Source organism: Neolamprologus brichardi, chromosome 16, assembly GCF_056152115.1.
Source record: "Neolamprologus brichardi isolate AB-2024 chromosome 16, ASM5615211v1, whole genome shotgun sequence".
NCBI classification, from domain to species: Eukaryota; Metazoa; Chordata; class Actinopteri; order Cichliformes; family Cichlidae; genus Neolamprologus; species Neolamprologus brichardi.
The window spans coordinates 7,355,942-7,381,882 of record NC_142119.1 but is presented as its reverse complement, the minus strand read 5'-3'; the positions used below and the strand labels follow the sequence as shown (position 1 = coordinate 7,381,882).

The window sequence follows — 25,941 nt, the reverse complement described above, 5'->3', positions numbered from 1 at the left end:
ATATATATTATATATATATTTTTTAAATAAATAAAAATAAAAATAATTCATGAGGTTTGGATATTCCCTTAGAGATCATAAACACCTTCAGCTTTAACATTATTTTTACCTCTTTGTCCACTTCTTAATCATATTCATCATCGTCTTTCACAATCATCTAAGCAATCCACTAAATCAAACGCAAAAGAAAGTTTCGGTTTTGCGCGACTTTCCTCTTCATCCCCCATCCTCATCCTCAGCACCGCTCCTCAGAGGGCGCGGGCTAAGTGTTTCGGTTTTCTTATCTAGAAGGATCTCTATCCTGTTTTAACGAGGCACTTGACCTCCCTCGGCGCTCTCCTACTCCCTGAGTGACGCAAAAAAAGTGGGCTGGCGAAGCGCTAAGTGCAGCAGTTTAGAGGACTATCTGTGCGCTACTCCAGCAGACTTCATTTGGAGCGCCTATATAGGTTCAGTCGTCTGTCTCGGATGTTACACCAGAGCCTTGTCGGCGGAGATACCGGCATGAGAACGGATGCGTTTGAGAGGCTAAACACGGACTTTTCCTCAGACTTGTAACAACCCCCCGCTTCATTCATTAAGTTGGGAGGTTGATGAAACTTTTCTTGAATGAGTCTCCCGCCGCTGCCTGGCGCATCTGGATTCAGGTTAGTCGGAGCTGTCAGGTCCAGAGTTAAATTCTTCAGCCGGAGCCTTTTACCCCGTTTTTAAACTTTGTGGCGAAATACTGGAATTAGTTTAAACCAAACTCTTAATTTTGACAACTTTTTGTGAACATTTTTTATTGCAAGACACAATCATGGAAAACTCGGTCCTGAGAATGACATGCGTCCTGGTGGCTATCTGTCTCTTGGATAAAAGGTGAGTGAAATTAATACGGAATGCAGTAATTCTACTAAAACCTTAAGTCAAGCTGCTGTTTTAAAGCAATTAAAGAACATCTTTCACTGATCCTCCTTATTTGAACTTAAAAATCTGTTAACAGGATGTTGTGAGATGTCAGATTTATTTATCAACGTAAAATTTGTATTTCATTCATTCAGCTAAATGTTTCACTGACAGTTTTCAGGGTTGTCTGCGCCTAAAATATAAATATAATGAAGTGTAAACAGTTGTGTGCTTTCTTTATTATCTTGAACACTTTTGCCCACATGCTGGTTCCAGCTGTAAAATTTGGAAAGGCAGCTTTTGAACTTGTGCTGCTCTTTACTCTCAGAGCCGGAAACACAACAGGTACCAACAGAAGTCAAACTGGAATTGCAAAGCCACAAAAAGCAATCCCACACTGAAAGTGTAACATGCAAATGAATAACATGCAGTGGCAAGTTGTTTTATTGATTGATTGATTGTTTTTTTTAATCGCTCCAAAGCTACTTTGCTTAGATAAGCGGCACACTGTGTGTGTGTGTGTTCCAACACTGACTTTTTCTTCTCTTTGCTTCGTGGAGAAGTTTTGCAGAAGACACTCTCGCAGGTCCCACGTGTTTACGAGACTATAAGCAGAGTGTGTGTGTAAATGCTATCTCTTCCCCACACCTGTATTTGCGTGTGCATCTGGGAGTGCGCGTGGCTGTATCCGTGTGTTGGCTGGCTGCATGTGCGGCACACACAAACCTGTGTTTTGCCTGTAAAGATAATGAAAAGAAAGCAGGACAGCTTTCAGTCATCAGGAGCGCATCGTGTGTTTTTCTTATTGCTGCTGTTACTGTTCGTCTGCGGAGCACAAACGCGCTTTAGAGGCTGTCAGCTGAATTATTGCTGTTCACACGATTAACCTGAAACAGAAGCTGAGACAGTTGAGGGCAGAGACACACCTTACTGCTAATAACAATTTATGTGCTAAAGTATTTCCTCTGGTTATTTTATGTGGCAGGTACGTAGTTTTTTTTGTGCCTTAATTCATTGTGCTGCAATTAAAAACATCCTGAGTTAAGTATGCATATTTTTAAAGACTTTAAAGGCTTAATCATTTTTTTAAATATTACTTTTATTTAAACCAATGGCAAAACAGATGCACAATCACAAAGTGAATCAATCTGAAAAGTAGAACATACTAACAGATTAAAGAGTACAGTTCCCCGCCGAAACCACCAGCATCTGGAGATGTTTTTATCAGCGCTACCACATAGCACACACATTTGTGTATTTTGGGGGTTTTACAGGAATCGGTTAAACCAGGGACCAACAAGTCATGGCAGGGTGCAATGGAAAGTGGGTGTCGAGGTGACACCAGAGGAACATTAAAAGAAAACTTACGAGTCCCACTATAACGAACCTTCGGAGACTAACATCAGTACACAGGAAAGACAGAAGATTTGACTTGCACATTTATCTTGTCAGTAACCTGATCTATACTTGCTCCGTGCAGGGTAGACTCCAATGAAATCTTGGGCCTGAAGCTCCCCAACATCGACCCAATCCTGAATGCCAACACGGTGTGTCTGACACTGCCGGGTTTGACAAGGCGCCAGCTGGAGGTGTGCATGCGTAACCCAGACGTGACGGCTTCAGCAATCCAGGGAATCCAGATTGCCATCCATGAGTGCCAGCACCAGTTCAGAGGGCACCGCTGGAACTGCTCCAGCCTGGAGACTAGAAACAAAATACCCTACGACAGCATAGTCTTCAAAAGAGGTCAGTTTTAACCTAATTTTTCTACTTAAAAAATAAACTTTTAAAAGTCCCAATATATGAATTACACTAAACTTACCACACAGTATTGTCTAAAGCGGGTGAATGAGTTTAAAAGCTTCTTTTAGTGAACTATGAAGGTGAAATGTCACCACAGGTTACCAGGTATAAGTTTGCTCTTGAGTCAGACTGTGGTTTCCTCCTCAACTGCACTTCAATGAAGTACCTTGAAAGGATGGGTTTAGAAAGATTAGCTGCCACAGAGACACAAAAGCTCCCAAACAAAAGTTAATATATTTCCTCAAACAAGATTATAAAAAAAGATTATTTTCCACGTAGTTATAATTCATCAATGTTAACTCGGAAACAAGTCCTCCAAATGAACAGGTTATCTCTAGTTATCTCTCGTTCCTAGCAGACTGGTATCTGCTTTCTAACCACCTCGCTGAAGCTTCTCAATAACCCATTCAAAAGAGCAGGCAACTTCAAAAGCAGTTAGTCACCTTCAGATTACCAAGCTTCATGCATATCATTTTTCCTTGACGCTTTGTAGGGCTTGGAGCTTTGCAAGTCAGCCACAAAGGATGAAAGAGGAGCTTTAGAGTTGGGAAGCCTTCAGATGGTGTCATCGCAGGTTATTGACTGGAAAAGGCATCAATTTCTTAGTAGCCTGAGCACCTGAATAGATGCAACACACAGTGCGGTTGGTAGTTTGAGTCTTGAGTTTAGCTGGCTTTCGATTTTACTTTCATCTTAGGAGTTGCAGAAAATTGGTTGAGATGCTCACGTGTATTGCTTTGGCTTAGCTTTGTGAGTTTTTAGTGAAAGTCTTTCAAGACAAGCGTGAAAAACTGGCTTTTTTAAAAAGAGCGTTTCTCTAAGACACTAATGATGACCTTACCTATCATAAAATAATTCCTACCATCTCTGCAAGAAAAATCATGGTTTGTAACCCTCACTGAGGACTATATCCTATCACTGCCATGAAATAACACAAAATATATAATAATTTTAGCTACAGTAAATACTTTCTCACCTCTGGTCTTACTTTCACTCCTAACTGACTCACTGAAAAGCTGTTTGTCATTATTAGCAGAGGCAGTTGCTCGTTGTCTGGCATCCCTGGTTTGCCTCGGGTGCAGAAACTCCAAACCACTGACATAAACAACCTCTTTAAATCGTGTGATTCATCTGTTACATGTTGATACGATCCTCTCCACACAAGCTAAAAAATGGATACAAGTTGACACGCTGCAGCCATCGTTGCGTGCAGTTACTGTAAGCATGAATGCTTTGAATAAGGGACGTTTTCAGAGGTGGATTATAAAGAAGGTGAGTGCATGTATTCAGTGCAGCTCCTCCTGAAAAAACTCAAATACGCTCTCACACGAGGCTCGTGTGTACCAAACTGGTATTTTCTTCCCACATCATGTACTGCAGCAACAAGTTTATCTGTGGTGTTAAAAGCTCAGAATTGAAGAAAGTACTTCCAACTGGAAAACTCGCTTACTCGGCTATGTTTGCAGGGCTTTCTCAAATCCTACATGTGACGTTCTAAACAGGTTTTTGAATAGATTATCAGGTGCTCTACATTTTAATATTTATTCTGGTGTCACTGCATCGGATGGTGCTCGAATCCTATCTGCTGATGGTTTCTCGATAACTTTTACGGGTCTATGTTCATTCCCATTTAGCCAACATTAAAAACTAGGCTAAAGGGAGAGCCCAGCAGGATGGAGACGGACAGAAATAGGAGAATTGTTCCCTCTCTTTCTGTGTCTTTCTGCATTTCTTTTGCCATGTCGTTCTCTGTCGCCATGTCTCTGTGTTCCCTGGCTGGGCTACTCCTAATGCTTTTTCTTCCCTTGCCAGTGCAAGTGCTTGTGAATTTGCTCTCAGCACTTTCCCAACTCTCCGAGGCAAAAGCACAAACCTGTTTAGTCGGTTTCTGTAACACAAAGTGACAGTTTCCTTTGAATCTTTAATTCATTTTGCCACTTCCTCTGCCATCAGTTCAGCCGGGCGTGCCACAGCCGGTGAATTATTTGTTAGATTGATTTGTTCCCGGTCTTCCGGGTGCTCGCGTTGCAGTGCCCAGCTCGGAGCAGGTCAAGAGCTAAAACGGGCTTTCTAAGTATCAGGATGTGCTTGAGTGCCATGCTGCGCTCCTCTCCCGCTCAGTGTGGGTCAAGGTGGTTGGGTGGGGGTGGAGGAAGGTTGGGGGCTCTGATTGTGAGTCAGTGAGTCAAATTATTTATAGACGGTACAATTTTGGAGTGTGTGTATTTATTTCTGGGGTGTATTCAAAAGTATAATTGCTCCTATTTACATGTTAAATATTAAGGAAGCTATTATGTATTACTGTATGATATCAGTAGATCGCATGTATTTCCTCTTAAGAGTCAAAGCAGAGTGAAAACAGAGATTAAAGGATATCGGCCATGTGAAAAATGAGGATTGCTCAATATCAGCAGTTTGCTCACAAGGTGTTTATAGCTTGTTTTTACTGCCTCCAGTTGGCAGCTTGTAAGGATGATGACTATCAGCTTCTTTGCTCTCTAAAAGTAAGCCAGCCTCAGCTCACTGAGCTATTGTGGAGGACGTTACCACCGGTGGAGACGTTATTTCAGTTAGAAGAGCCATGTGAACATCTACTGTAGTTGGAAGCACAGTCATCATTCAGAATATGACAATATCCTGAAAACGTCCTTTTAAGTTTTAGAAACATTGTTACTGGACTCCCTCTGACTATCATGAGAACAGCATTTATTGTGCAAAGGCAAATATTTCTATGCATACAGCAACAAAAGTGTAAACTCTTACACCATATCTCACTAAAACAAATTAATCAGGGTTTTATTTTCAAATTTATTAATAAGGAAGTAACTTCAAACCCTGCTTAAAGGGGCAGATCCAGTTAAAAGCTTTTTTTTTATTTGACTCCAACAAGCAGCCTGAATCATTTCCCCTTCGAGCTCAGTGCTATAAACCCCTAAGTGGTTTCTTTTCATGTTTTCTTTACAAGTTTCCATTATAACCGTAGCCGGTGGGGCTGCTTTTATACAACCTGAGGGTACCTTGACAGGCAGTAAGCTGAGATCTAACAATAAACACTATAGAGGGCAGGAGTGCAAATGATTCTGTCACACTTTATCCTTCGGTATTCACGGATTCCACAATTAGATATGGATTTCTTTCTCTTTTTTTTTAGCGTACGTCCAGTGCACGTGTGTGTGCAAGTGTAAGGAGAGGCTGCTATAACAACAGTCTTATGATTTACAGGTCAGTCGTCGTCAGATACACTCTTACATGCGCTGCATGCAAGTTACGTCATGAAGAAAAAAAGGGATGCATTTAACTCTAAAAGCAAAAGGAGTCACACGTCATACGTGGATATTACACGGACACAGTCATTCATCTGCCTCCTTTACATGGAGTAGTTCCTTTTGAGTCAATTTAAAATGATTACAAGGTGAAAGCTGCGGTACGGCATAATGAGCCTCTCTAAGTTAAACACATGTACAGCTCATTTGGTGGTGAGTTGTCATCCAAATAGAGGAAACGACAAAAGCAAAGATCAAAGTACAGCCAGCAATCAGCCGGATTAACAGTTAATAAGTCAAGTCAATTTTACTTATATTGCACATTTTAAAAAGAACCCGGTTACAAAGCATAATAAAGACTATAACTGAAAAAGTAGTCTAACCATGGTTAAGAACAATGGCTAAAAATAATCCGATAAGGGAGCAGTATGAAACACTGACAGGGAGCTTGACCAAACCATGAGGGACCTCAGAGTTGACTAAAAGCAAATGAAAATATGTCTTTGGAAAAATGATCAGTTGCTGAACAGGTTCTTATGTGGAAGGCAGATTATTCCAGAGCCCAGGGACAATGACCGTAAAGGCCCAGTCGCCTCGAGTTTGTAGGTGAGAGAAGTTGTTGGAATGACCTCACGGACCTGGAGGTAAAAGATCTGTAATATTCTGTGGAGCTAATCCATGGAGTCAAGCTATCCTTAACAAAAGCAAGATTTTAGCTACAGCTGGGTGAAAGATCCACGGATGGAGTACGTGTGTGTGTGTGTGTGTGTGTGTGTGTGTGTGTGGTCGTGGAGGTTGTCACAGGAAGGAGTCACAGCTCTATTTAGTCACAGTGTGCGAGTACCCCGTGGGTCCTCTGATGGGAGTGGTGGAGCCTACGAAGTTTGGAACACTGAATTGTTATTGTCCCAGATGTTTCCTCTGTTCTGAGTCTTGGCCTGTGCGCGTGTGCATGTGAAAAGAAAAAGTTCTGCGTGTTATTTACGATGCATAAAATGAAGAAAGCAAAATGTAAATGTGCTCTCTCTCTCTCGAAATGAGGAAACTTTGAGCATGTAAATGTCGTGTAACACTGTAACTGAAATACAACTGTGTGGTATTTAGAAAAATCAAAAATGTACAACAAGTAAAGCTTTGAATTGGTATCTTAGTCATATAAATGATCAGTCATTGCTTTTAGCCAGCAGTTTTCTCATTTCACTTTGGTTTCACATATATGATGATGTATTCTGCTTAAGAGTTATTAGAAATTCTCAAAGTTTGTCAACTCTGTCTCAAAGTGAAACACTTGCCTCTATAGCCACCGACATGGTCCTCCGGTTAATCTTATGTTACTTCACACACAGCAGTAAAACACTGAGCACCATTTGAGAGCATACAGTCCATCTGGCATTTTAAATGGAAACATCTTTCCATTTCCAAAGTGTTTCCTGGTTCTGACACTTCTTATTATCTTTTACTTTCACATTAGCTTAAAACAACATGCTGCCCCTCTACCTGCAGGTTTTCGAGAGAGTGCCTTTGCGTATGCCATTGCAGCAGCGGGAGTGGTGCACGCGGTGGCCAATGCCTGCTCCATGGGCAAACTGAAAGCATGTGGCTGTGACGAGAAGCGACGAGGGGACGAGGAGGCTTTCCGTATCAAACTCCACCGCTTGCAAGTCGAGGCCATCCAGCGAGGGAAGGGTATGGTGCACGGTGTTATGGAGCACTTCCCGGCTGACCTGCCAGGGCCCCAAGACTCGTGGGAGTGGGGCGGCTGCAGCCCTGACGTGGAATTCGGAGAGAAGTTCTCACGGGATTTCCTGGATGCCCGTGAGACCTACAAAGACATCCACGCTCGTATGAGGCTGCATAATAATAAAGTTGGGAGACAGGTGAGTGAAAAGTGTGTGTTTGTTGGTCTTTTTTCCCCACGTTTGCATAACTGCTGCTATTTTGTTGTACTACATTAAAATATTTTAACATCAGACACACAATTTACGACAGAACAAATGAAAAAAAAAAAAAGCTCAAAGGGCTCATAGATACTACACAGCCGCTTCTGTCCTGTATCAGTTTATCAAAAATTACAGTGTTTTCAGCTGTTATGAACGTTTTAGAGGGTCAGGGGTTGGGTTTCAGTGTTTCATACTGCATTATGTGAGGTTTAGGTTCATGTGGTCTTTGCGATCGAGTCCTTCCTCAATAACGTCTAAAGATTTAGAGAACTGGTAAAATAAGGGATAAGAGTAAAAGTAAACAGTTATTTTGAAGCCCCTGTCCTCAAGCTTTAACATAGTTATATTAGATTGTATGGTCACAGGGGACGTCAACTCAAAAGCATGGATGATGCTCAACTAAGCCGTAGAACCAGTAGAATCTCATAAAAACTACTTTTAAATCTCAGAAGGTTGATTCTGTTCATCTGGACGTTTTCAGTGGGAGAAAAGTTTCATTATCATCATCAGGTGACGTCTTCAGTCTCAGCTGACTGCAGGTTTCAATCTTATAAACAGGACATTTGCACAATGACTGAAACCAGCCCACTGAAGGAACAATGAGCTGTGAGGTCAGTTATTAATATGCAAATAGTCCAACATGTTCTCATCCCAAAACCTAACATACGACGCCATGTGGCAAATTGTCGAGATGTTACGCTTTCGGAAACATGAATGAATCTACACATGTACATTTGTTTTACTTTCTCATCATTAATCACTTTGGAAAACAGTAGCTAATACGATTAAGATTGTGGTTAGGGATAAGGTCATGGTTAGGGTTGGAATACACGGCTGGAACGTGTCTTACCGCCGGGAGCGTCATTCTATTGGATTCCATTCACAATCGTATCATAGGGACGCGGAAGGTTACCTTTCGTGTTCCTATGGGATGCCTCAGGACAGGACGAACCCTCGGTATGTTACGCGTTGGGAATGACAGTGGTCTCAATAGTCATGTTATGGGACTAACTGACCTTTTATGGTCACTTGGATGAGCGACGAATCGTTTCTCCCACCGAAAACATCCAGATGAACAGAATCAACCTTTTGGGATTTACTTACCTGGATGACTGAGCGCGCATCAAGACAAATACTTTTAAAGTTTATTGGCTTTGTCCCACACTAAGCTTGTCTAACAAAAAGTGACTCTCAGTGTTTGATGTTAGAATTCAGAAGCAACTTTTGAAGCGCACTTTATGAATTCTACTTTTATGCTTAACACACATTTGTAAGGTTTAGTGGAAGCTTAACTGAAACTTGCATTTATGGCGTGTTGTGAAAGTGATGAAAATAACTGTGTTATTTTGTTATTGAGGGTAAAAGTAGCACGAGCTTGAATGTTTTTGACATATTTGTCCTAATTATTAGCACATTACTTGAAACACAGTGTCTAAATGGTTCAGTAGGACAACTTGACTGAAGAATCGTCTCTTCAGAGAAAAAACAACTTCACCATCAAGCCGGTCGTCTTCGCCGGTCGAGGGCGAGTTGTCAGTCCAGATGAACTGCTTTGTTAAAATGGGCCTCATATCCTGCTGGTCATTTTAATTAGCGTCAGATCAGCCAGGATGTCATCCAAAGCAGCAATCATCCAAAACACAGCACGTCACTGATTGTGTGCTTTACAGTACAGGGTTCGGGGTATTTGGGGTATTTAGGACACAGCACAATACACTAAATGAAAAGCATCTGTATTTTCAAAACTTTGAAAATTTTGATTGGGTTTCAAATGATGGAATAGAAAGATGTAAATGACCGTGATAAGCAGCGGCAACGTCCAGTACCGCGAGGCGGGCGTAAATTGCTCATTGTTCCCCATTTCCTCCAGAGTAATTTGGGCCTGTATCTTTTCATCGCTTTACTTCTGGTTTCCTTGATTATGCAGACAAAACACAAATGTGGAGTGCATAAGCCAAACTCAACAACAGCTGGCCTCCCTGTAGTAGAAAGAGTGATAAGGTGACATAACCTCCAGTCAGTACGGTGGAAATGTGAGTAAACAGAAGCGGGGGCTGAAGTGAAATGAGTAATGAAACGGTGATTCATTTTTCTTTTGTAGTTGGATTGATTGCCTGCATGTTGCTTTTAGTTATTTTGAGGTAGAAAACTGGATCATGCACCGTGTTATTGCAGCACGTTCCAGGTTGTCTTTCTTTTCTGTCAATCATTTGCTGTGTATTCATTTATTCATTCAGGGAAATCTGTTCCTGTGAGCTGTGGTTTGGAGTTCTTCTGTGTGCTAACGAGAGCAAACTAATGGGCTTTAAAAAGTTGCATTTATAGCACATACAGTAAACTCACTGGCAGCGTGTTAGTGCTGAGTCGGGCCCTCTTCTGCCTTCAGACCTGCCTGAATTCTTCGAGGCACAGATGGAACAAGGTGCTGGAAACCTCCCCCCGAGATTTTGGTTGATATTAAGAAGACAGCGTCAGATTTTTGTGCTGCACATCCATGATGGGACTCTTCTTTTCACCACATCCTAAATGTGCTCTGTTGGACTGGGATCTGGTGACTTTGAGTACAGTGAAGCAGTTTGATACGATTGAATCTTTTTGACATGTTGCGTTTTCTGGCTTGAAGTAGCCATCAGAAGATGGGTGCACCGTGGTCATACTGGGATGGACGTGGTCAGCAACAACACTCAGGTAGGTTTGGAATTTAAACTATGCTCATGTGGCAGGAAGGCGCCCAAAGCGTGACAAGAAGTTACGCGCCATGTGATCACACCATCACCAGCAGCCTGAACAGTTGATACAGTGTTAGATGGATCATGTTTTTAACACCAGATTTTGACCCTACCATGTAAATCTCACAGCCAAAATCAAGGCTCTCAGAGTAGTTAATGTTTTTTTCACCTTCTGGTATCATTTTTGGTGAGGCCGTGCAAATTTTAGCCTGTTCTTAGCTGACATGAGTAGCGTGGACTTCTGCTGCTCTTCTTAATTGTAGCAAGCAGTTATTTATCTGCTATCAGCTCAAAGCAGACTCGGCATTTGTCTCTGACCGCTGGCATCAACAAGGCATTGTGACACAGAAAACTGCTCCTCACTGAATATTTAGTCTTTTTGAGACGTTCTCTGTAACTCCTTGTCATGGTTTTGTGGGAACATCCCAGTAGATCACCGGATTCTGAAATCTTTAGACCAGCTCATCCGGCACCAGCAACAATCACTTAAATCACTTTTCTGATGTTTGATTTAAACATCTGAAACTCTCCCATGGATGCCTTTCTTATTGTTTAATTGTGACCTTTGACCTTAACTGAGCCAAGTGAGGCTTGCAGTTTTTTAGATGTTGTTCTGGGCTCTTTGTGATGCACTGGATGAGTCGTCGCTGTGCTCTTGGAGTATATTTGGCAGGCCGGTCACTCCTGTGAAGGTTTACCACTCTTCCAAGTTTTCTCCATGTGTGGATGATGGCTCTCACCGTGGTTCACTGCAGTCCCAAAGCTTTACAAAGCTGTAACTTTGAGCCTACTTTACTTTGTCAGACAGGTTCTAGTGGTTCAAATAATTTCTTGATGCAGCAGGTCTGGCAGTAATCGGGTCTGGGTGTGGCACTTAAATTGAACTTAGCTTTCTAAAAATGTGGTTAATCACAGTTAATTCATGATTTAACAAGCGGTGCAGTTACTTTTTCATACTTTTGCATTAATAAAGGAAATCATCATTTAAAAAGTGCATTTTGTATTTATTTGGATGATCTGTGACTAATATTAGGATTTTTAAAAATCTAAAACATGAAAGTTTGACAAATATACAATATATATGTTACACAGGCTGTTAGCTAAGTAGCAGAGATAATTCAGTAACTAGCAAACGTCCCATACATGCATTTTCCATTTGCTAGCTTTGCATAACTTGTTTCCAACATTTGTTGCTAGGAAACATAATAATAGATAACCGTTTCAATAATAAAGATTTAATTTCAGGTAGGACAAGTGAAAACATTAAGCCATTGTGTAACTGTTTTGAAAAATAAATATGTTTTTAGTAAAAGATATTGAAGTGATTGCATGCAGTAGAAAGACGTTATTTCCTTTTTCCTTTGTTTGTTGGTGCGAATCAACTTTATCATTTTTTTACAATGACCGTGACGATATATCGGATATCGTTGTCACCAACTGTTGACTCTAGCTAATCCACTTTGACTGACGTGATGACTGACACAGATACCAGTGACTTCATTAGCCTTATATACAGCGCTTCTTTATTATACATTTGGCGTAACCTTAATTTTTTTTTTAAAGAAACAAACAAAAAGATTAAAAAAGAGTTTATCAGCCACACTTTCATCTTGCAGGTGAGAACAGCAACAACAGCTCAAAGAAAAACAACCTATAACTGGCAACAATTCTGTTTATTGGTTTCCTTTTTGTCACATGACCTCGGTAGAGTAAAAATCTTTTACTGTTGGCTAATCTGGTACATCTGGTTATCCAAAACTGAAAACAAAAACTATTAGTTGGACTGGAGTGGGAGGATTTTGACATTCAAAACTTGCTCAGTGGATACTTTTATGGTAAATATTCTTAAAACTAGTCTTCAAATATCAAACCCACCCCAACTACAGGGGCTTCTCAAAGGGTCTCACCAACTTGTTGGGTTGCAATAACTGCTTAAGTGAGTATGAGACACAGAAGCCGTCCTGTGCTGGAAAAAAGGCAAAGATCAGAGAGAAAGGGAAACCAAGAGAGGAGGTGGAGCAGAGGGTAAGGTTAGGAAAAAAGACAGGGAGTAACAGAGGACAAATTTATGAGTCATCACAGAGGTAGTACTGTGAAATACTGATAGGTGCAATAAAACCCTCGCAACACACACACACACACACACACACACACACAGCTCCTAGAATCAAACAGAAAGTACTGACAGGTGGGGCCTCCTCAAAATAATGGCCACCCTTCTCTGTGTGTCTTTTGCTCCCACCTACCCGCCATCACCACTTCACCTCCTTCCACCCCCTGCCCGACTCCCCTCTTTCAGAGCAGCAGTCTGTTAGCAGAGGAATGCGGTGGTTTTTAGCGGGGTGTGCATGTCGCCTCATGCCCACCCCAAGGTTCTCACGACGTCCCGTCTTGTTTTTAGCCCTAATTAGTGGCTGCTGGCAGTTTGGAAACAGATGTTTAAAACCCTGCAAAAGATTTTAGACTTCAAACACCAGGGCGGAAAGTAGAAAGAGATTCGCCCTTCCTTCCCTCCCCTCTTCCCCCTCTCCTGCGCTGCCTCCTCCAACCTCTTTGCAACAGGCCTTGCTGCAGAAATATCACTGTACATTTTACGTATGCGCACAAGCTTCAATTTAATTAAAATAAGAGATTTAAATAAATAAATACTATATAACAATTATTACAGAACCAGCCTCTCCAGCCCCTGAAGCACAGTCCCCCCCTTCATTTGTTCCTCTAGCTTTCTTCAGTTAAACAAACAAACTCCCGTTCAGCCGTTATAAGAGCGCTTTTAAAAGGCCGGCGACATGTTTTAAGAGTTTATGACATGGAAACTCATCATCCCAAAGTAAATTTCTTGGCAGACTCACAGCGTTCTTATCAATCATTTAAACAGCACACCTCAAAACAAATGCTTGGCACACGTTCTTGTGTTCGTGTTGCAGAGCTTAGAGCCATTTCGAGGTGCTGTTGAATCCTGCCTGTTCATTAGGCAGGTGGTGACAATGCTGGCTATGTAACAGTCTGCTGAGTTACTGGCAAACATCTTCTTCATAATTACAATTTACCATCAGGGCCTGACTTCAGGGGAGTAAGACGAGATGGTGTGTTGCTTTGCCGGGAGTAAACTATACATTTCAACTCCTCTTCAACCCCTTTTCAAGCATGTGCAACTGGCAACTCGCACTTAAACATTGGTTAACATTTGAACGCTTGCCATGACTAAATCATAATAAAGTTGTGTTCATGATAGCACTTGTGTCTCTGGTATTTCATGGACGCAGGTGAGCTTGCAGCAAGTGCAGCGCTACTTGATGGGGTGCAACACTGCAGTTTTGGCTTTGAAGTGAGAATCAAATTGCAGGTACCCTTCATCACCCGTATTTGCGAGCATGTCAGGTTATGACGGGATAAATAGGTGTGTTTGTAAGAGGGACTTAAGTCAAATCCTTCAGATCTAATGGGATTGCTCAAAAATTGGAAATGGCTTAGCAAAGATGGTGCAATATACTGAAGAGATGGGGAGTTTTGGCATCTACCCACACTGTTAGCCCAAGAGTAGGAGGACACAGAGAAGTGCATTGTATTGTTAAGTAACACTCTGGCAAAGAAAACTGCTTGTAATTTGATTCAATAAGCCAGTATTCAGTATTATTTTGTAGTGTTGATGTTTCCGGGCAATTGAAGACTTACTTTGTGAATTTCAAGGCATGACGCTCCTTCAGCGGGGCACCGAAGCTCCTGTAAGATTTATCAAAGTCATAATTAAGTCATTATGAATCTGAGCAGCAACCCTTGGAGAATCATCTCAACCAGCTAAAGTGGGACTCTTACATCTCTTCACGGCTAATATAACCCTGGAGCGATGATGATCTGTTCTTTGGAAGCCAGTTGTGTTAATGGACTCTGAAACCACACAAAACGGGTGCGTGTATGCGTGCGTGTGCGTGTGTGTGATCAAAAATAGAAAGATTAGCCCTGCAATCCTCAGACGCCATATCATCAGAGGAAGGCGGGGCATTCCTGAGTCCTGACAGTACAGTCTGACCTAACACACACTCTGTGGCATGTATGCATAAGCATGCGTACACACAGATACACACAAAAGTGCACAAGGAGGGAAACGCTTCATAGTTCAACAGGTGGAAGTGCTTATGCTGGTAATAACATTTTATTAGAGTCTCTAAATAAGTAGCTGTGGACAGCGTCTGCAGCTAACAGAGAGTAAATGCTGTACATACAGCTGCAAATTCACACGCGGTCTGTGTAGCGCAGATATGGAGCGCGTTTGCTCAGGAAAAGCATGTCACTGCGTCTGCACGGTTGCGTGTGTGTTTGTCTGCATACGCTTAACTGTTCTTTTGAAGCGAGGCGTTTGATTTGTTTAAAGTGATGTCTGGGTTTAATGTGTTGCTGTGGGATTTGTTTGTGTGCTTTGATATCGCTCCGGCTTGCTGCTTGGCTTTAAAAGTCCTTTAGTAGGTTTTCTTTGAACTGACAAACACAAGGCAGCATGCAGACTAGTCTGCTGTTTATCCACTTAACTGGGTCGACGGTGCGACACCCAGACGTTAGATTAGGATTTTCCCAAATACAGTCGGTGGTGATGACACGAAGATCGGCCACTGATTAAATTCAAAGCACCCAACGAAACAGGGAATATCATTTTTAGGACCGAGTTGAGTTATTAGAATATTGCAGAAATTGTTTTTTAAAGTAGAGGAAGACTGATAAAAAAAGACGGAACTTTATACTCACAGACAAACTAAGACAATGTTACTTTGTGTCGAGCTGCAGGACTTTCCCTGAGCTTTTCACCAATTGTTTTATCACAGATGAGTCAGTATTGACTAAGGATGACAATCCTGCTGTAACATTAGGTTAAAAGGAGTGTGGTAATACTTTTACCTTTAGCATACTGCGATCCTGGATCACAGTGTGTGTCATTAGAGAGCTGCCAAGGGCAAGTGCACGCAAGAAATGGAAAAGTGCCTCATTATGTGTTCTATGAAGAAAAAAAACCCCCCTCCAATTACATACAGAGGTTTGTTAAGCACACAGATAAAAGTTCACTTGACACATGATGTACTTCTTTTTTTTTTTTGTAACACAACACAAGTCATTAAATAAGCAAATGTGTAATAATACTAATAAAATTAATAGTAACAGACTGGTAAGTTGTCCACGGTGGACCCTACCATCTCCCTGTGATAGCTAGAAGAGAAATGCCCATTTCCCCCCCACTCCCACACCATATTCATGTATATGAATGGCAGCCATCACTGCCTGTTAGTGCCCTTTTTTTGTTTTTTGCTCTTTTCTCTTTCCAGTTAAACGCATAAAGTGCCTAAAATACTCGTTCTATTAATTAATGCACTCTGACCCATACTCAGGCGCTCTTTGATCTCTACTTTACTTCATCCACCCGTGCTCGTTGCACAGTAGTCTGCTTGTACTTTTCCCCAGTCTACTGTATTATGTAGCCTACAGTCCTGGTCTGCCACCAACATGCTGCATTTGATCTCTGTCTGGGGTTGTTTTATAGATGCCTGTCTCTCTAGCCAATTAAAACTTGCCAGATGTTTGTCCCTAACTGTGGTCCACTTTGAAGAAGTCTGTTGTGTATGTGCTGGGTAAACCAAAGCATTAGTCATAAAATGGCATTTATTAATAAATTCTTACTCGAGGGCTTTGAAAGGATAATGTTTAATGCAGATAACTATTCTTCATCAAATGCGTTACAAGTATTTAAGACCCAAGAATGCAGTGAGCCGCAAATTAAGATTTCTTGTTTTCTCTAAAAGCCGGCAGCTGTTTTATTTGTTTAACACATTGTCCTTTTTTATTCTTCCCAAACTCTGGCTGCAGTACCTGAGCACACTAACAGAAGTAAGTGTTACTCAAGCTGTGTGTATGTCCATCTCTCGTTGCCAAGATACTCCCTGCTGACAGGTTTGATACTGCTGACCACAATCTAATCTATACGGCTGATAGGCAGGCGATTTGTGATAACACCCACACACACTTCTCTCTCAAACAGCCTTTGTGTATCAAACAATGTATCTAATCCTTTGGCTCATCTCCTCCTTCTGTCAGCCTCTTTTCCTCTCCCCACCCTTCACCTCTGAATTTACCTCACATTCCTTCCTCCACGGGCCCTAAATGCCCTCGGGGTTCATTTTCAGGATCAAAGATCAGATTTCTTTCCTGTTTTTACATCTACAATGACACATTAAAAAAATAATTTAGTCAACATTTCAAATGTAATCTCGGTACACAGTGAAAACACAATATTACTGCACATGACCATTTATGTCTGCTGTGCATGTTTCCTGCACAGGTAGCGTAGAGCTGTGTGCAGGAGCAACAAGGTCAGCAACATATTTGGTATTCATGTTAAATAAACAGCTGTTAGCCAATGCCGATAACTTTGTTTTCTTTCAGAGAAGAGTTAAGTGATTAGCGTGACAAACCAGGGTAGGACAAACGGTAACCGGTAAGACCGACTCGGGCAGTGAACACAAGTGTGTGCATCGTCGTTTCCAAACTATCAGACTGCCAGAGTGGTGTCAACAAAAGTTTGGCCTTTTCAAATGAAAATGTAGCGGCCATAATCTAACTAAATATACTGATATATATTCTTACATTTTTCTGTGTTACTTGTCGGTGTCTCCTTTGTTGCACAGTGTAATTGCCCCAAGGGACAGATGAGTAGGAGCAACTGTAAGAAACCAAAAGGAAAAAATAACAACCTTTCATCTGGTCATTAATCAAAACAGTCTCGTTCTTGAAGCCATCTAGATCTGGAAAAGTACACTTAATATGTTGATAAATGAAGAGGGACAGGGGGAGCTCATTATGTTAGAACGGTTACCAACACAAAACCTCATTTTAGACCAGTTTCTTCTATAAATAGATGAAGTCAACAAGTGAATGTTGTTGACTTTTTTTTCTGTTTGTCATCTATCATTTCATCCTTCGTGAAAAAGAGGAGTTAGTGCTCAGTGAAGCCACAGCAATTAATAGATGTGAAAAAGGTGTCGTATTATTAAAGGTAATGTCATTCATCTGGGTAAAATAACTCACTCAGGTGCCCTCGTCTTTATTTCTACTTGCATAAAATGTCCTTTACCAGTGCTCCTCTGATGATCAGATGAACCAGCGTCACACTGATTTCATGTTACCTCGTACGTGCCTTTCATCTGCACGTCAAAAGAATATCTTACATCTCCCACACACATCAATCACTTTTTACCAGCGGTTATTTTCTTTTGTTGAGGTTTTTTTCAAACTTTACCCAGTCAGACGACAGGGTGTGCACCATGCCTCGTGTTTAAAGAATAAATACACCCTGAACAAGAACTCAGACATTATTCTTTTGATGCTGCTTTGACAGATGTGTTAAAATTTAAATGGAAAGAAAGACGCTTCCCTGTGAATCTAGCCAAATGTTGCAAGATGCAGCAGAAATGCAGCAGAAATTTGGACACCAAGTATCGAAATGTCTTGCAAATCTGTTTGGCTGCTTTCTCACTTTATATCAGAAACCAAAAACAAAACAAAAACTGCAAAGCTAATATTGCTGCATCGGTCTGAGTTATCGATCAGAGTATTTGTAGTTTGAAAAAAGTGAGTGGAAGACTTGAAACACCTACTTGCCTTTTACCAGCGTGAGAGCAAGGTTCAAAATGTTGTCTTAGAGATGCTCACAGGAACTGTCCATGTGCCAGCCTCGGTGTTCACATATCTGTTCAGTTCTGTTTTATTTATGTTTAACAGTCATCCCAACCATGACTGTGACCCGGCGACTGTTGAGATCAAAATGAAAGTTTGGCAACAGGTGCCACCGAGGAAATCACGGGCACATGGCTGATACGAAACCTTTGCAAGATGCCCTTTAGTTCTAAAAGTTAGGGTATGATTGTGACTGTGCAGCGATGGGTCGAATGCATGCTGCTCATGGATGTGAAAAGCAAACGTTGATGCTGTCTTTAGTGATGCATCAGAATTCGTTCACAGAAGCCTAGAAATCTCTGGCCCATTTCTGCAGAGTTCCTCACTCTTCTGACTCTTTGAGCGTTCATATCATCAGCCTTCTCCTGAGGAGGAGCGTGCTGTGCTGATTTCACTTCTGCAGGTCTCTGTGTGGATTTGCTTTGTTGCACTTTTAGATTTTTAGATATGGAAGCCAGTCGTGCTGTGCAATTGACTGATTATGCACAGCACACTTATCTCCACATGCACTGAGCATCTCAAGAATATATTTTCTTTTATGTGAATTTCTCCACTCTGATAAAAATGAAAGATGTTTTTAGGGATGCTGCTGTTCTTCTCCGGCAACAATATCTCATATTGAGAAAGAAACTTTCTCTTTAAGCTGGTTGTTTTGTTGTTTTACTGTTCTTTGAAAGCTCTGTCCTGCTGCGAATATACCATCAAACAGTAGCAATGTGGATGCAATTATGACTCCTAGGTCAGTTTGTCTCTTTAAGGTTTAAGTGGGTTGGAGCGTTTCATGATTACAGACTTTGCTGTGTGTTTAAGGCCAGCACGTTTGTGATTCTGGGGTTGCCTCTGGCCTCATGTAAAAACTGAGCCAGAAGTTACAATGTGAACTCAGTGCAAGTGCCGCTTGAGCAATTATAGTGTTGTTTACCATAAAGCCGTACAGCGTCTCCTCGCCACTGATCACAGCGTCTTGAAACTTTCCTTTCAACACTCCCAATGACAGTGTAACCATGTTTATCCAAAAAGCACACTTCTAAGTCACTTTCTGTTATTGTAGCACATTATGAACATACAGTGATGGGCAAGGTTAAAATATTTTGCATTCTTTTGCACGATTGTTATAATATAGCATCTAAATGGCTTTAAAGTGTAGTATTGGTGCCTCCAACGTTTAATTTTCTCCATTTAAAAGGCTCATTACTGGCAAGCTTGAGTGATGGCAGAAAAACATGTATTTTCAAACACTATATGTAGGATTTTGCAGCTTTAAACGGATGCATCACATCCCATTGGCCAGAGCTGATGTGTTTGTGCCGTTACTCTGTTTTTCTTTCCTTCTTTTTCTTTTCATGTTTTTAATATTACTGGTCACCTTTGAACTTTGCCTCGGTGGCAAACACGAGGGTTTTCTTTTCATGTGCATTTCACATGTTTGTCATGAACAGATGACTCACGCCTTTACTTGGCAATGTTAGCTCAAGTCGGAAACCCACAAAGCACAGCATGAAACAGTGTGCTGCACACACACACAAAAACCCTCAAAACATTACGACATTTACAAATTGGTCCTGCTACCTCTGCATAAAACAGACGACTGGGTATTTGATTTTTGGCTTGCATCCTAATCGGCCCAATTTTGGTAGGTAACAAGATTTTAAGACTTAAAAAGCTCAATAAAGGTTTATCTCTCATGTTTTTTCTGTACTTTCTATTTTTCCTCTTTAAAAGATTAGATGGTAGTTTTACCATAAAATTTACAAACACAAAAAACGGAGCTTAACAACACAAAAGCAGAGGAACAGCTCAGGCTTTTTACCACATACATAAAAATGTGAATATAGACAAATACCCACAAACACCTTTTCTGAAGCCATGTATTGATTTTTGTCTGATTCCACCTAAAGTGAACAAGTGTGGGTGAAGTTCTTGTTTTTTTCATGTGTATGAGAGAATAATCACCCTTATTGCTAGCACATGTGTAGCATGTCTTTAATTGTGCGAGTGTCCAGCCTGCGCCAGTGTGTTGATAGGGGTGGCAGCAGTATCATCTGTCAGTACTCTGGGTGGCCTGGTGTTCCTGTTGGTAATTGGATCTTAAAGTTTAGGGCTGGTGATGACTGATAAACATTCACGTGCACACACACACACACACACTGAGATGCACCGAGGGTTTGTCATGAGTGATATATGTGTACGCAGATCCTGCACCGTTCGCTATAACGGGATATTTTGTTTGTTTATGTGTGCAGATTTGCATTGTAGACATAAACATTCTTTGAGGCTTAATGTAAGAATTAAATTGTGTGCAGTGTTTTCATATACTGTAAGTAGCTCAATGAGCAGATCTAGCTGCTGATGTCCGTGCAGTTCCATTGGACAGCCTTAAACTATTAAAGTGAAAATATGTAAATAGTGTTATGCTCTGATGCCTAATGTGCAGCTACATGTGGGTTATGCTCAGAGTCTCTACCTGATGCCAAAAGATGAATAATGACAGCGCTATCTGTTTGGGTGATACCTGCATCCATGTGTGTTATTTGATAGCAGCATATTTAACAACATACTGAGAGTCAGACCACCTGGATTCTTCAGTATGGAGCCAATGTTTCTTCAAGCATTTCATTACATGCTAGGACAGTGGCTTGCATGGTGAAATAAAGTCAGTACAGCAACACCCTTTATCTGTATATGTCAACCTTAAAATAAAACCAGTAATCGAGACAGGTGTTAATCTTCTTTTTTTCTTCTCTCTGCTCTTTTCCTCGCCTCTGCTTCCTTCCTCACTCCATCCTACTCTCTCTCCTTTTCTCTGCGTTTTTCCCAGGTGGTGCTCGACCACATGAGAAGGAAATGCAAGTGCCATGGGACCTCGGGGAGCTGCCAGCTGAAAACCTGCTGGCAGGTCACTCCAGAGTTCCGGGTGGTGGGCTCAATCCTCAAAGAACGCTTCCACATCGCCACGCTTATCAAGGCTCACAACCGGAACACTGGACAGCTGGACCACTCCCATCACAACAACCATCATCACCATCATCAGCACAATCACCATCACCATCGGCGGCGACCCAGCATCAACGAACTAGTCTACTTTGAAAAGTCACCAGATTTTTGCGAGCGAGACCTGGGCTCGGATTCAGCGGGCACACAGGGCCGGATCTGCAACAAGACCAGCCCGGGCATGGACAACTGTGAGAGTCTGTGCTGCGGCAGGGGCCACAACATTCTGCAGCAGACGCGAAGCGAACGCTGCAACTGCAAGTTTCACTGGTGCTGCTACGTGGTCTGTGAAGAGTGCCGGATAACAGAGTGGGTCAGCGTCTGTAAATGAAGAAACACACACCAAAAGGCTAAACAAACAAAACGGAGAGAAAGAGACATTTTTTAAGCCAGAATATTACTTTGAAATGGGGACATGACCATAAGTTGTGTGCCCCGTTCTTTTTTGCGGTGGACTGCAGTTTTTCTTTGCAGAGAAGATGTGCAAGAACAGAGTGGGAAGCAGTTGAGCCAGCAGAAAGATAGAAGTGTATGTTGGTAAAGAATGTGCACATGCAGCATATGTGAAAAGGTGCCACAACTCAAAGACCTTGGATGTATACTGCCTTCATCACGAGGTCAAGGAACATAGTAATTTAAAGATACAAATCTGAAATAAATTCAATATATTGTGACTGGCACAAAGCTGCATGAGAGTCAAGTGAGCAAAGAGGAAGTTTAAAGTAAGTAGTAGAGAGAAAGTTTGCAGGGGGAACATAAGATCTGCATAAAACTTAAACTCAAGTATATTTCTGAAACAGATCGTACACCAAAAAGTTGTCCCTCGATCCTCAATTGCAAGTACCATCACTTATAGCATAGCTTAAATCCAGCCATGGTTATTATTTACCTTGTCTCCTATCTGCTACATGTAGAGACAAAACGTCAGGACTCATAGTGCACACAGTTTGACAAAGCACTTACGTATCTGGGGCACTGAAGGATTTTATACCTTGTTTAAGGACAGTTCAGAATTTTCCATATTTATTTATAGCAGCTATCATGTTGCACATGGAATACATCGAATGATTGTCTGGCTCAACTGAAAGTCAGTGTTACTACCCCTGCCAACACTAATAATAATGTTAAAAATGTTAAAAAAAGAGGTAGAACTGATTTGATTGCAATGCTGCCTTCATGAGCAGAACACGACAATGACCTCTTTAGAAACAGCAACGATGAATTTGAGTGGCTGAAGTCTAAAGATCAAAAGTGTGATCTGAAACCCGGATTGCTGGCGCTGACTCCAAATATCAAAAAACACTTCCTTTTCTCTCATGGTGGCTGTCTAGATACTGTAAATGTTTCCACTAATAAGCTTCAGACAGACCAAGAACCGTGTCTATACACTATAAGATTCATTTCATAGTCCCTGTTCGAAAACCGTTTGAGGCACAAACGTGTACCCGTGTATTCAGAAATCCTTGAAAATGTCGCACAGCTCCAGATTTATGTCATCCAAAATGTGTGGTCCGTGTTGTGTGTGGTACGTAATGTAAGAGGACCGAGAACGGTTTTCATCGTCAACATGATCTGAACAGCACTGTAAATAAAAATGAATAATGCTGCACCGAATACCATCAATAATTTTTAAAGTGCCTCAGGAAACTGAGTGCGCACAAACACGCTCCAGTTCCTCACACTATAAACATCCAAAACTGTCATCAATCAAATGTTTCCTGTTTTGTGATGCAATGTAATGTGTGCAACACTGTAAGCTTTGTGTAATATATCTACACTCACCTACTTCACACTTCTTTGATGTGTACTACAGGGATATTCTGATGTCAACTTCTAACTATATATGAGAAAAAAAGAACATTGATATGGATTTCTGCCTATACACATTTATAAGATCATATTTGGTTTCATAAAACCTGTATGAGTAAGGCTCCTTATCAGACAGTGTAATTTATTTTGAGTAAATATATTTCTGTGTTGAAAGCAGAGAAAAAAATCTGGGATTATATTTCCAGTGTAACAGTTTATTTTGATTCTGATAAGTAGTTTGCACATACTTAACTGTGTCCAGGAAAACTCTGGGAAGATATCAGCAATATGCATTTTTTCATGTCATAAATGTATGTATGTGTGTATTTGTATGTTTTAATATGGTTATTATCTAAGTTATTTTATTTTTGTGGATAACTTAATATTTGTAAGACAATAAAGACAGACCATAATAATGAAAGAAGCTTTAATGTGATGAATAATAAAGAACCTGAAAACAGTGGATTTTGGGAAAAGAAACATGTAATGTTTATTATTTCATGAACCATGCTGAAGATGATGAATTCTTTGCTTACTCAGTGCTACGGTATGTTAGGCGTCAGGGATTTTTCTTCAGTTTCAGCTTCATGAAAAGTCGATAATCCCCGTGATGATCAGATGTTTCTTTATACTGTAAGGTCAAGACCCTACAATACTACAGAGAAAACTCCAACAATCAAATTACCCCCTATGAGCAAGCACTTTGGCGACAGCGGGAATGAAAAACTCCCATTTAACAGAAAAAAACCTCCAGCAGAACCTGGCTCAGGGAGGGGCGGGGCCATCTGCGCCGACTGATTGCGAATTAGGGAATAGAGACAGGACAGAAAAAAATCAAACACATAGTTATTTGTGAAAAAATGGGTCATTCTGAAGATCTCAATCAATCCGTGCTATTGTAATCGGTCGGTGCTCTGATTACACATTCGTAAAATTTCTTCCCTACTTCCACGATCAACTGTAAGTGATGAATGTGGAAAACCATATTAAGTTACAGAGCAGCATTTCTAAGAGTCTAGTATGTAAAAGTTAAAACTTGTGGGAGCATTAAAGAAATTCTTTCAAGGCATTCCTAAGATACTGCAAGAATGACACATACAGATGTACAGCTAGACAAGCAGACAACACGAAGCCTCTGGTAATGGCTGGTGCTCGTGTGTGTGTGTGTGTGTGTGTGTGTGTGTGTGTGTGGGGGGGGGGGGGGGGGGGGGGTGTGTCATAAATCATTTCAAACTATTTTTTTTCCAGTGATTTTTGTGAAGATCAGAGCCAGGGAAAAGAAAATCTGCTGAGTTTTCTTTTAAATAACTTAGTTTGTTGCAGCCCCAGGCCTTTGTGCAGGTTTGCAATGTGCACATGTTTTTGTGTTGCAGGAGTTTCCTGGGTGGAGATTCAGGAGATGGTTAAAAATGCAGAACACCTGGCCAGAGCCCTGCCCTGGTATTTAAAATCTCTCTAGGCCTTCCTGGTGTCCACTTCTGCTGCGTCTTCATTGTTGTCCTGCAGCAGTCTCTGGGCCTCATTTGTACATCATGTCCTATAGACTTGACAACTCATCTATGCACTGCTTTACCCACTAATAAGGACATAATGGTAAATATTACATTTTTTAAAGAAGAAAAACTTTGGCAATCCCTATTCAATGGGTAACATGTCTCTGTTCTTTGTTGTGACCTCGGAGCTAGTTGAAACAATTGGGGGCTCATCCGGGATTTGAACCCAGGACCTCTCACAGAGACTCAAGAAATAGCTTGAAATGCAGAACTCGTGGCTAGTGTTCTGCCCAGGTGATTAAAATTCTGCCTCTCTAAGCCTTCCTGGTCTCCACACCTGCTCCATCTTCACTCTGGTCCTGTAACAATGCTTGCACCACCTCAAACCCCATTTGGTTCTTTCTTCTGTGTTATCTACATTTACTTTTAGGATGCACATGATGTCCCATATTTGCCAACTTATCCATCCACCACTTTACACTGATACAGGCTTTCCTCTTGACTCAACATTATGTCATATGTAATCTGTGAATATGTGTTTCTGTAAAAAGAAAGTAAGTGCTTTGCGAGCAAGTGCATAGAAATTTTAATTCTTTCTACATTATTTATAAAGGCAAGAAAAAATACCCTTATTTGAAACCATAATTGTAATTACAACAATTACATTAATACTGCACTAGACATTTTTATCAGGAACCTTGACATATACCCAGAACAGATAAGACCACATGTCTGTGGTCAAGTGTAGACCCTCCCTTACCAGTTGCTGCTTGCGTGCAGAGAGAAATCCTGTTGAGTGTCCTGGCTCACTTATATATTCTGCACCCTAAGGGAAGTGATGAAGTCACCAACTCAAGTGTAAGAATGCAAGAGATACACTTTCAAAGTAAACAGATGTGCAGTAAAACGGTGCTGTTTCAGAGTCGTGTGATTCTATTCTTAACCAAACATACAACTCTTCTCGCTATCCGGAGCACCAACTGCACGTGTAGCATGCATAGTGCCTCTTACATTGTGCTGCCTGGTAAAACAGCTGCACAATAAATAGTTTACGTGAGACGGTGTGCTTGCAGTGACACAGTGTGAACGCCACATGAGTGTTTGTTTGTGGAAGCATGTGTGTTTCTTTTTGCATGCGTGACAAGTGACAGGGTGGGTGTATGCACGCTAGTATTATGTGTTCACAACAACCTAAAGCCACGGCTGAGTAACCAACTCCAACTGCTGCGCCAGGCTTTAGTTGCAGCCAAGTCAAAGTTCAGCTGATCCTCTCTATTGTATCTGAGAAGTATTACACAGACATTGAAAA

The 25,941-nt window shown here is 41.2% G+C and overlaps 1 protein-coding gene across 1 annotated transcript; it reads left to right on the top strand.

Annotated features, from left to right (window-relative positions):
- Nucleotides 1-444: 444 nt before the first annotated feature.
- wnt10a (wingless-type MMTV integration site family, member 10a) lies at nt 445-23,588 on the top strand. Its single transcript, XM_006793656.3, has 5 exons — nt 445-647; nt 792-861; nt 2,369-2,634; nt 7,458-7,831; nt 21,158-23,588. The coding sequence occupies exons 2-5, from the start codon at nt 800-802 to the stop codon at nt 21,659-21,661; spliced, it is 1,206 nt and encodes a 401-aa protein (XP_006793719.1). The 5' UTR covers nt 445-647; nt 792-799; the 3' UTR covers nt 21,662-23,588.
- Nucleotides 23,589-25,941: the final 2,353 nt, after the last annotated feature.

Coding starts and splice junctions, on each gene's coding strand:
- wnt10a (XM_006793656.3), top strand. CDS start 800: ATGGAAAACTCGGTCCTGAGAATGACATGCGTCCTGGTGGCTATCTGT. Junction 862..2,368: donor ATCTGTCTCTTGGATAAAAG/GTGAGTGAAATT, acceptor TGCTCCGTGCAG/GGTAGACTCCAATGAAATCT. Junction 2,635..7,457: donor CAGCATAGTCTTCAAAAGAG/GTCAGTTTTAAC, acceptor CTCTACCTGCAG/GTTTTCGAGAGAGTGCCTTT.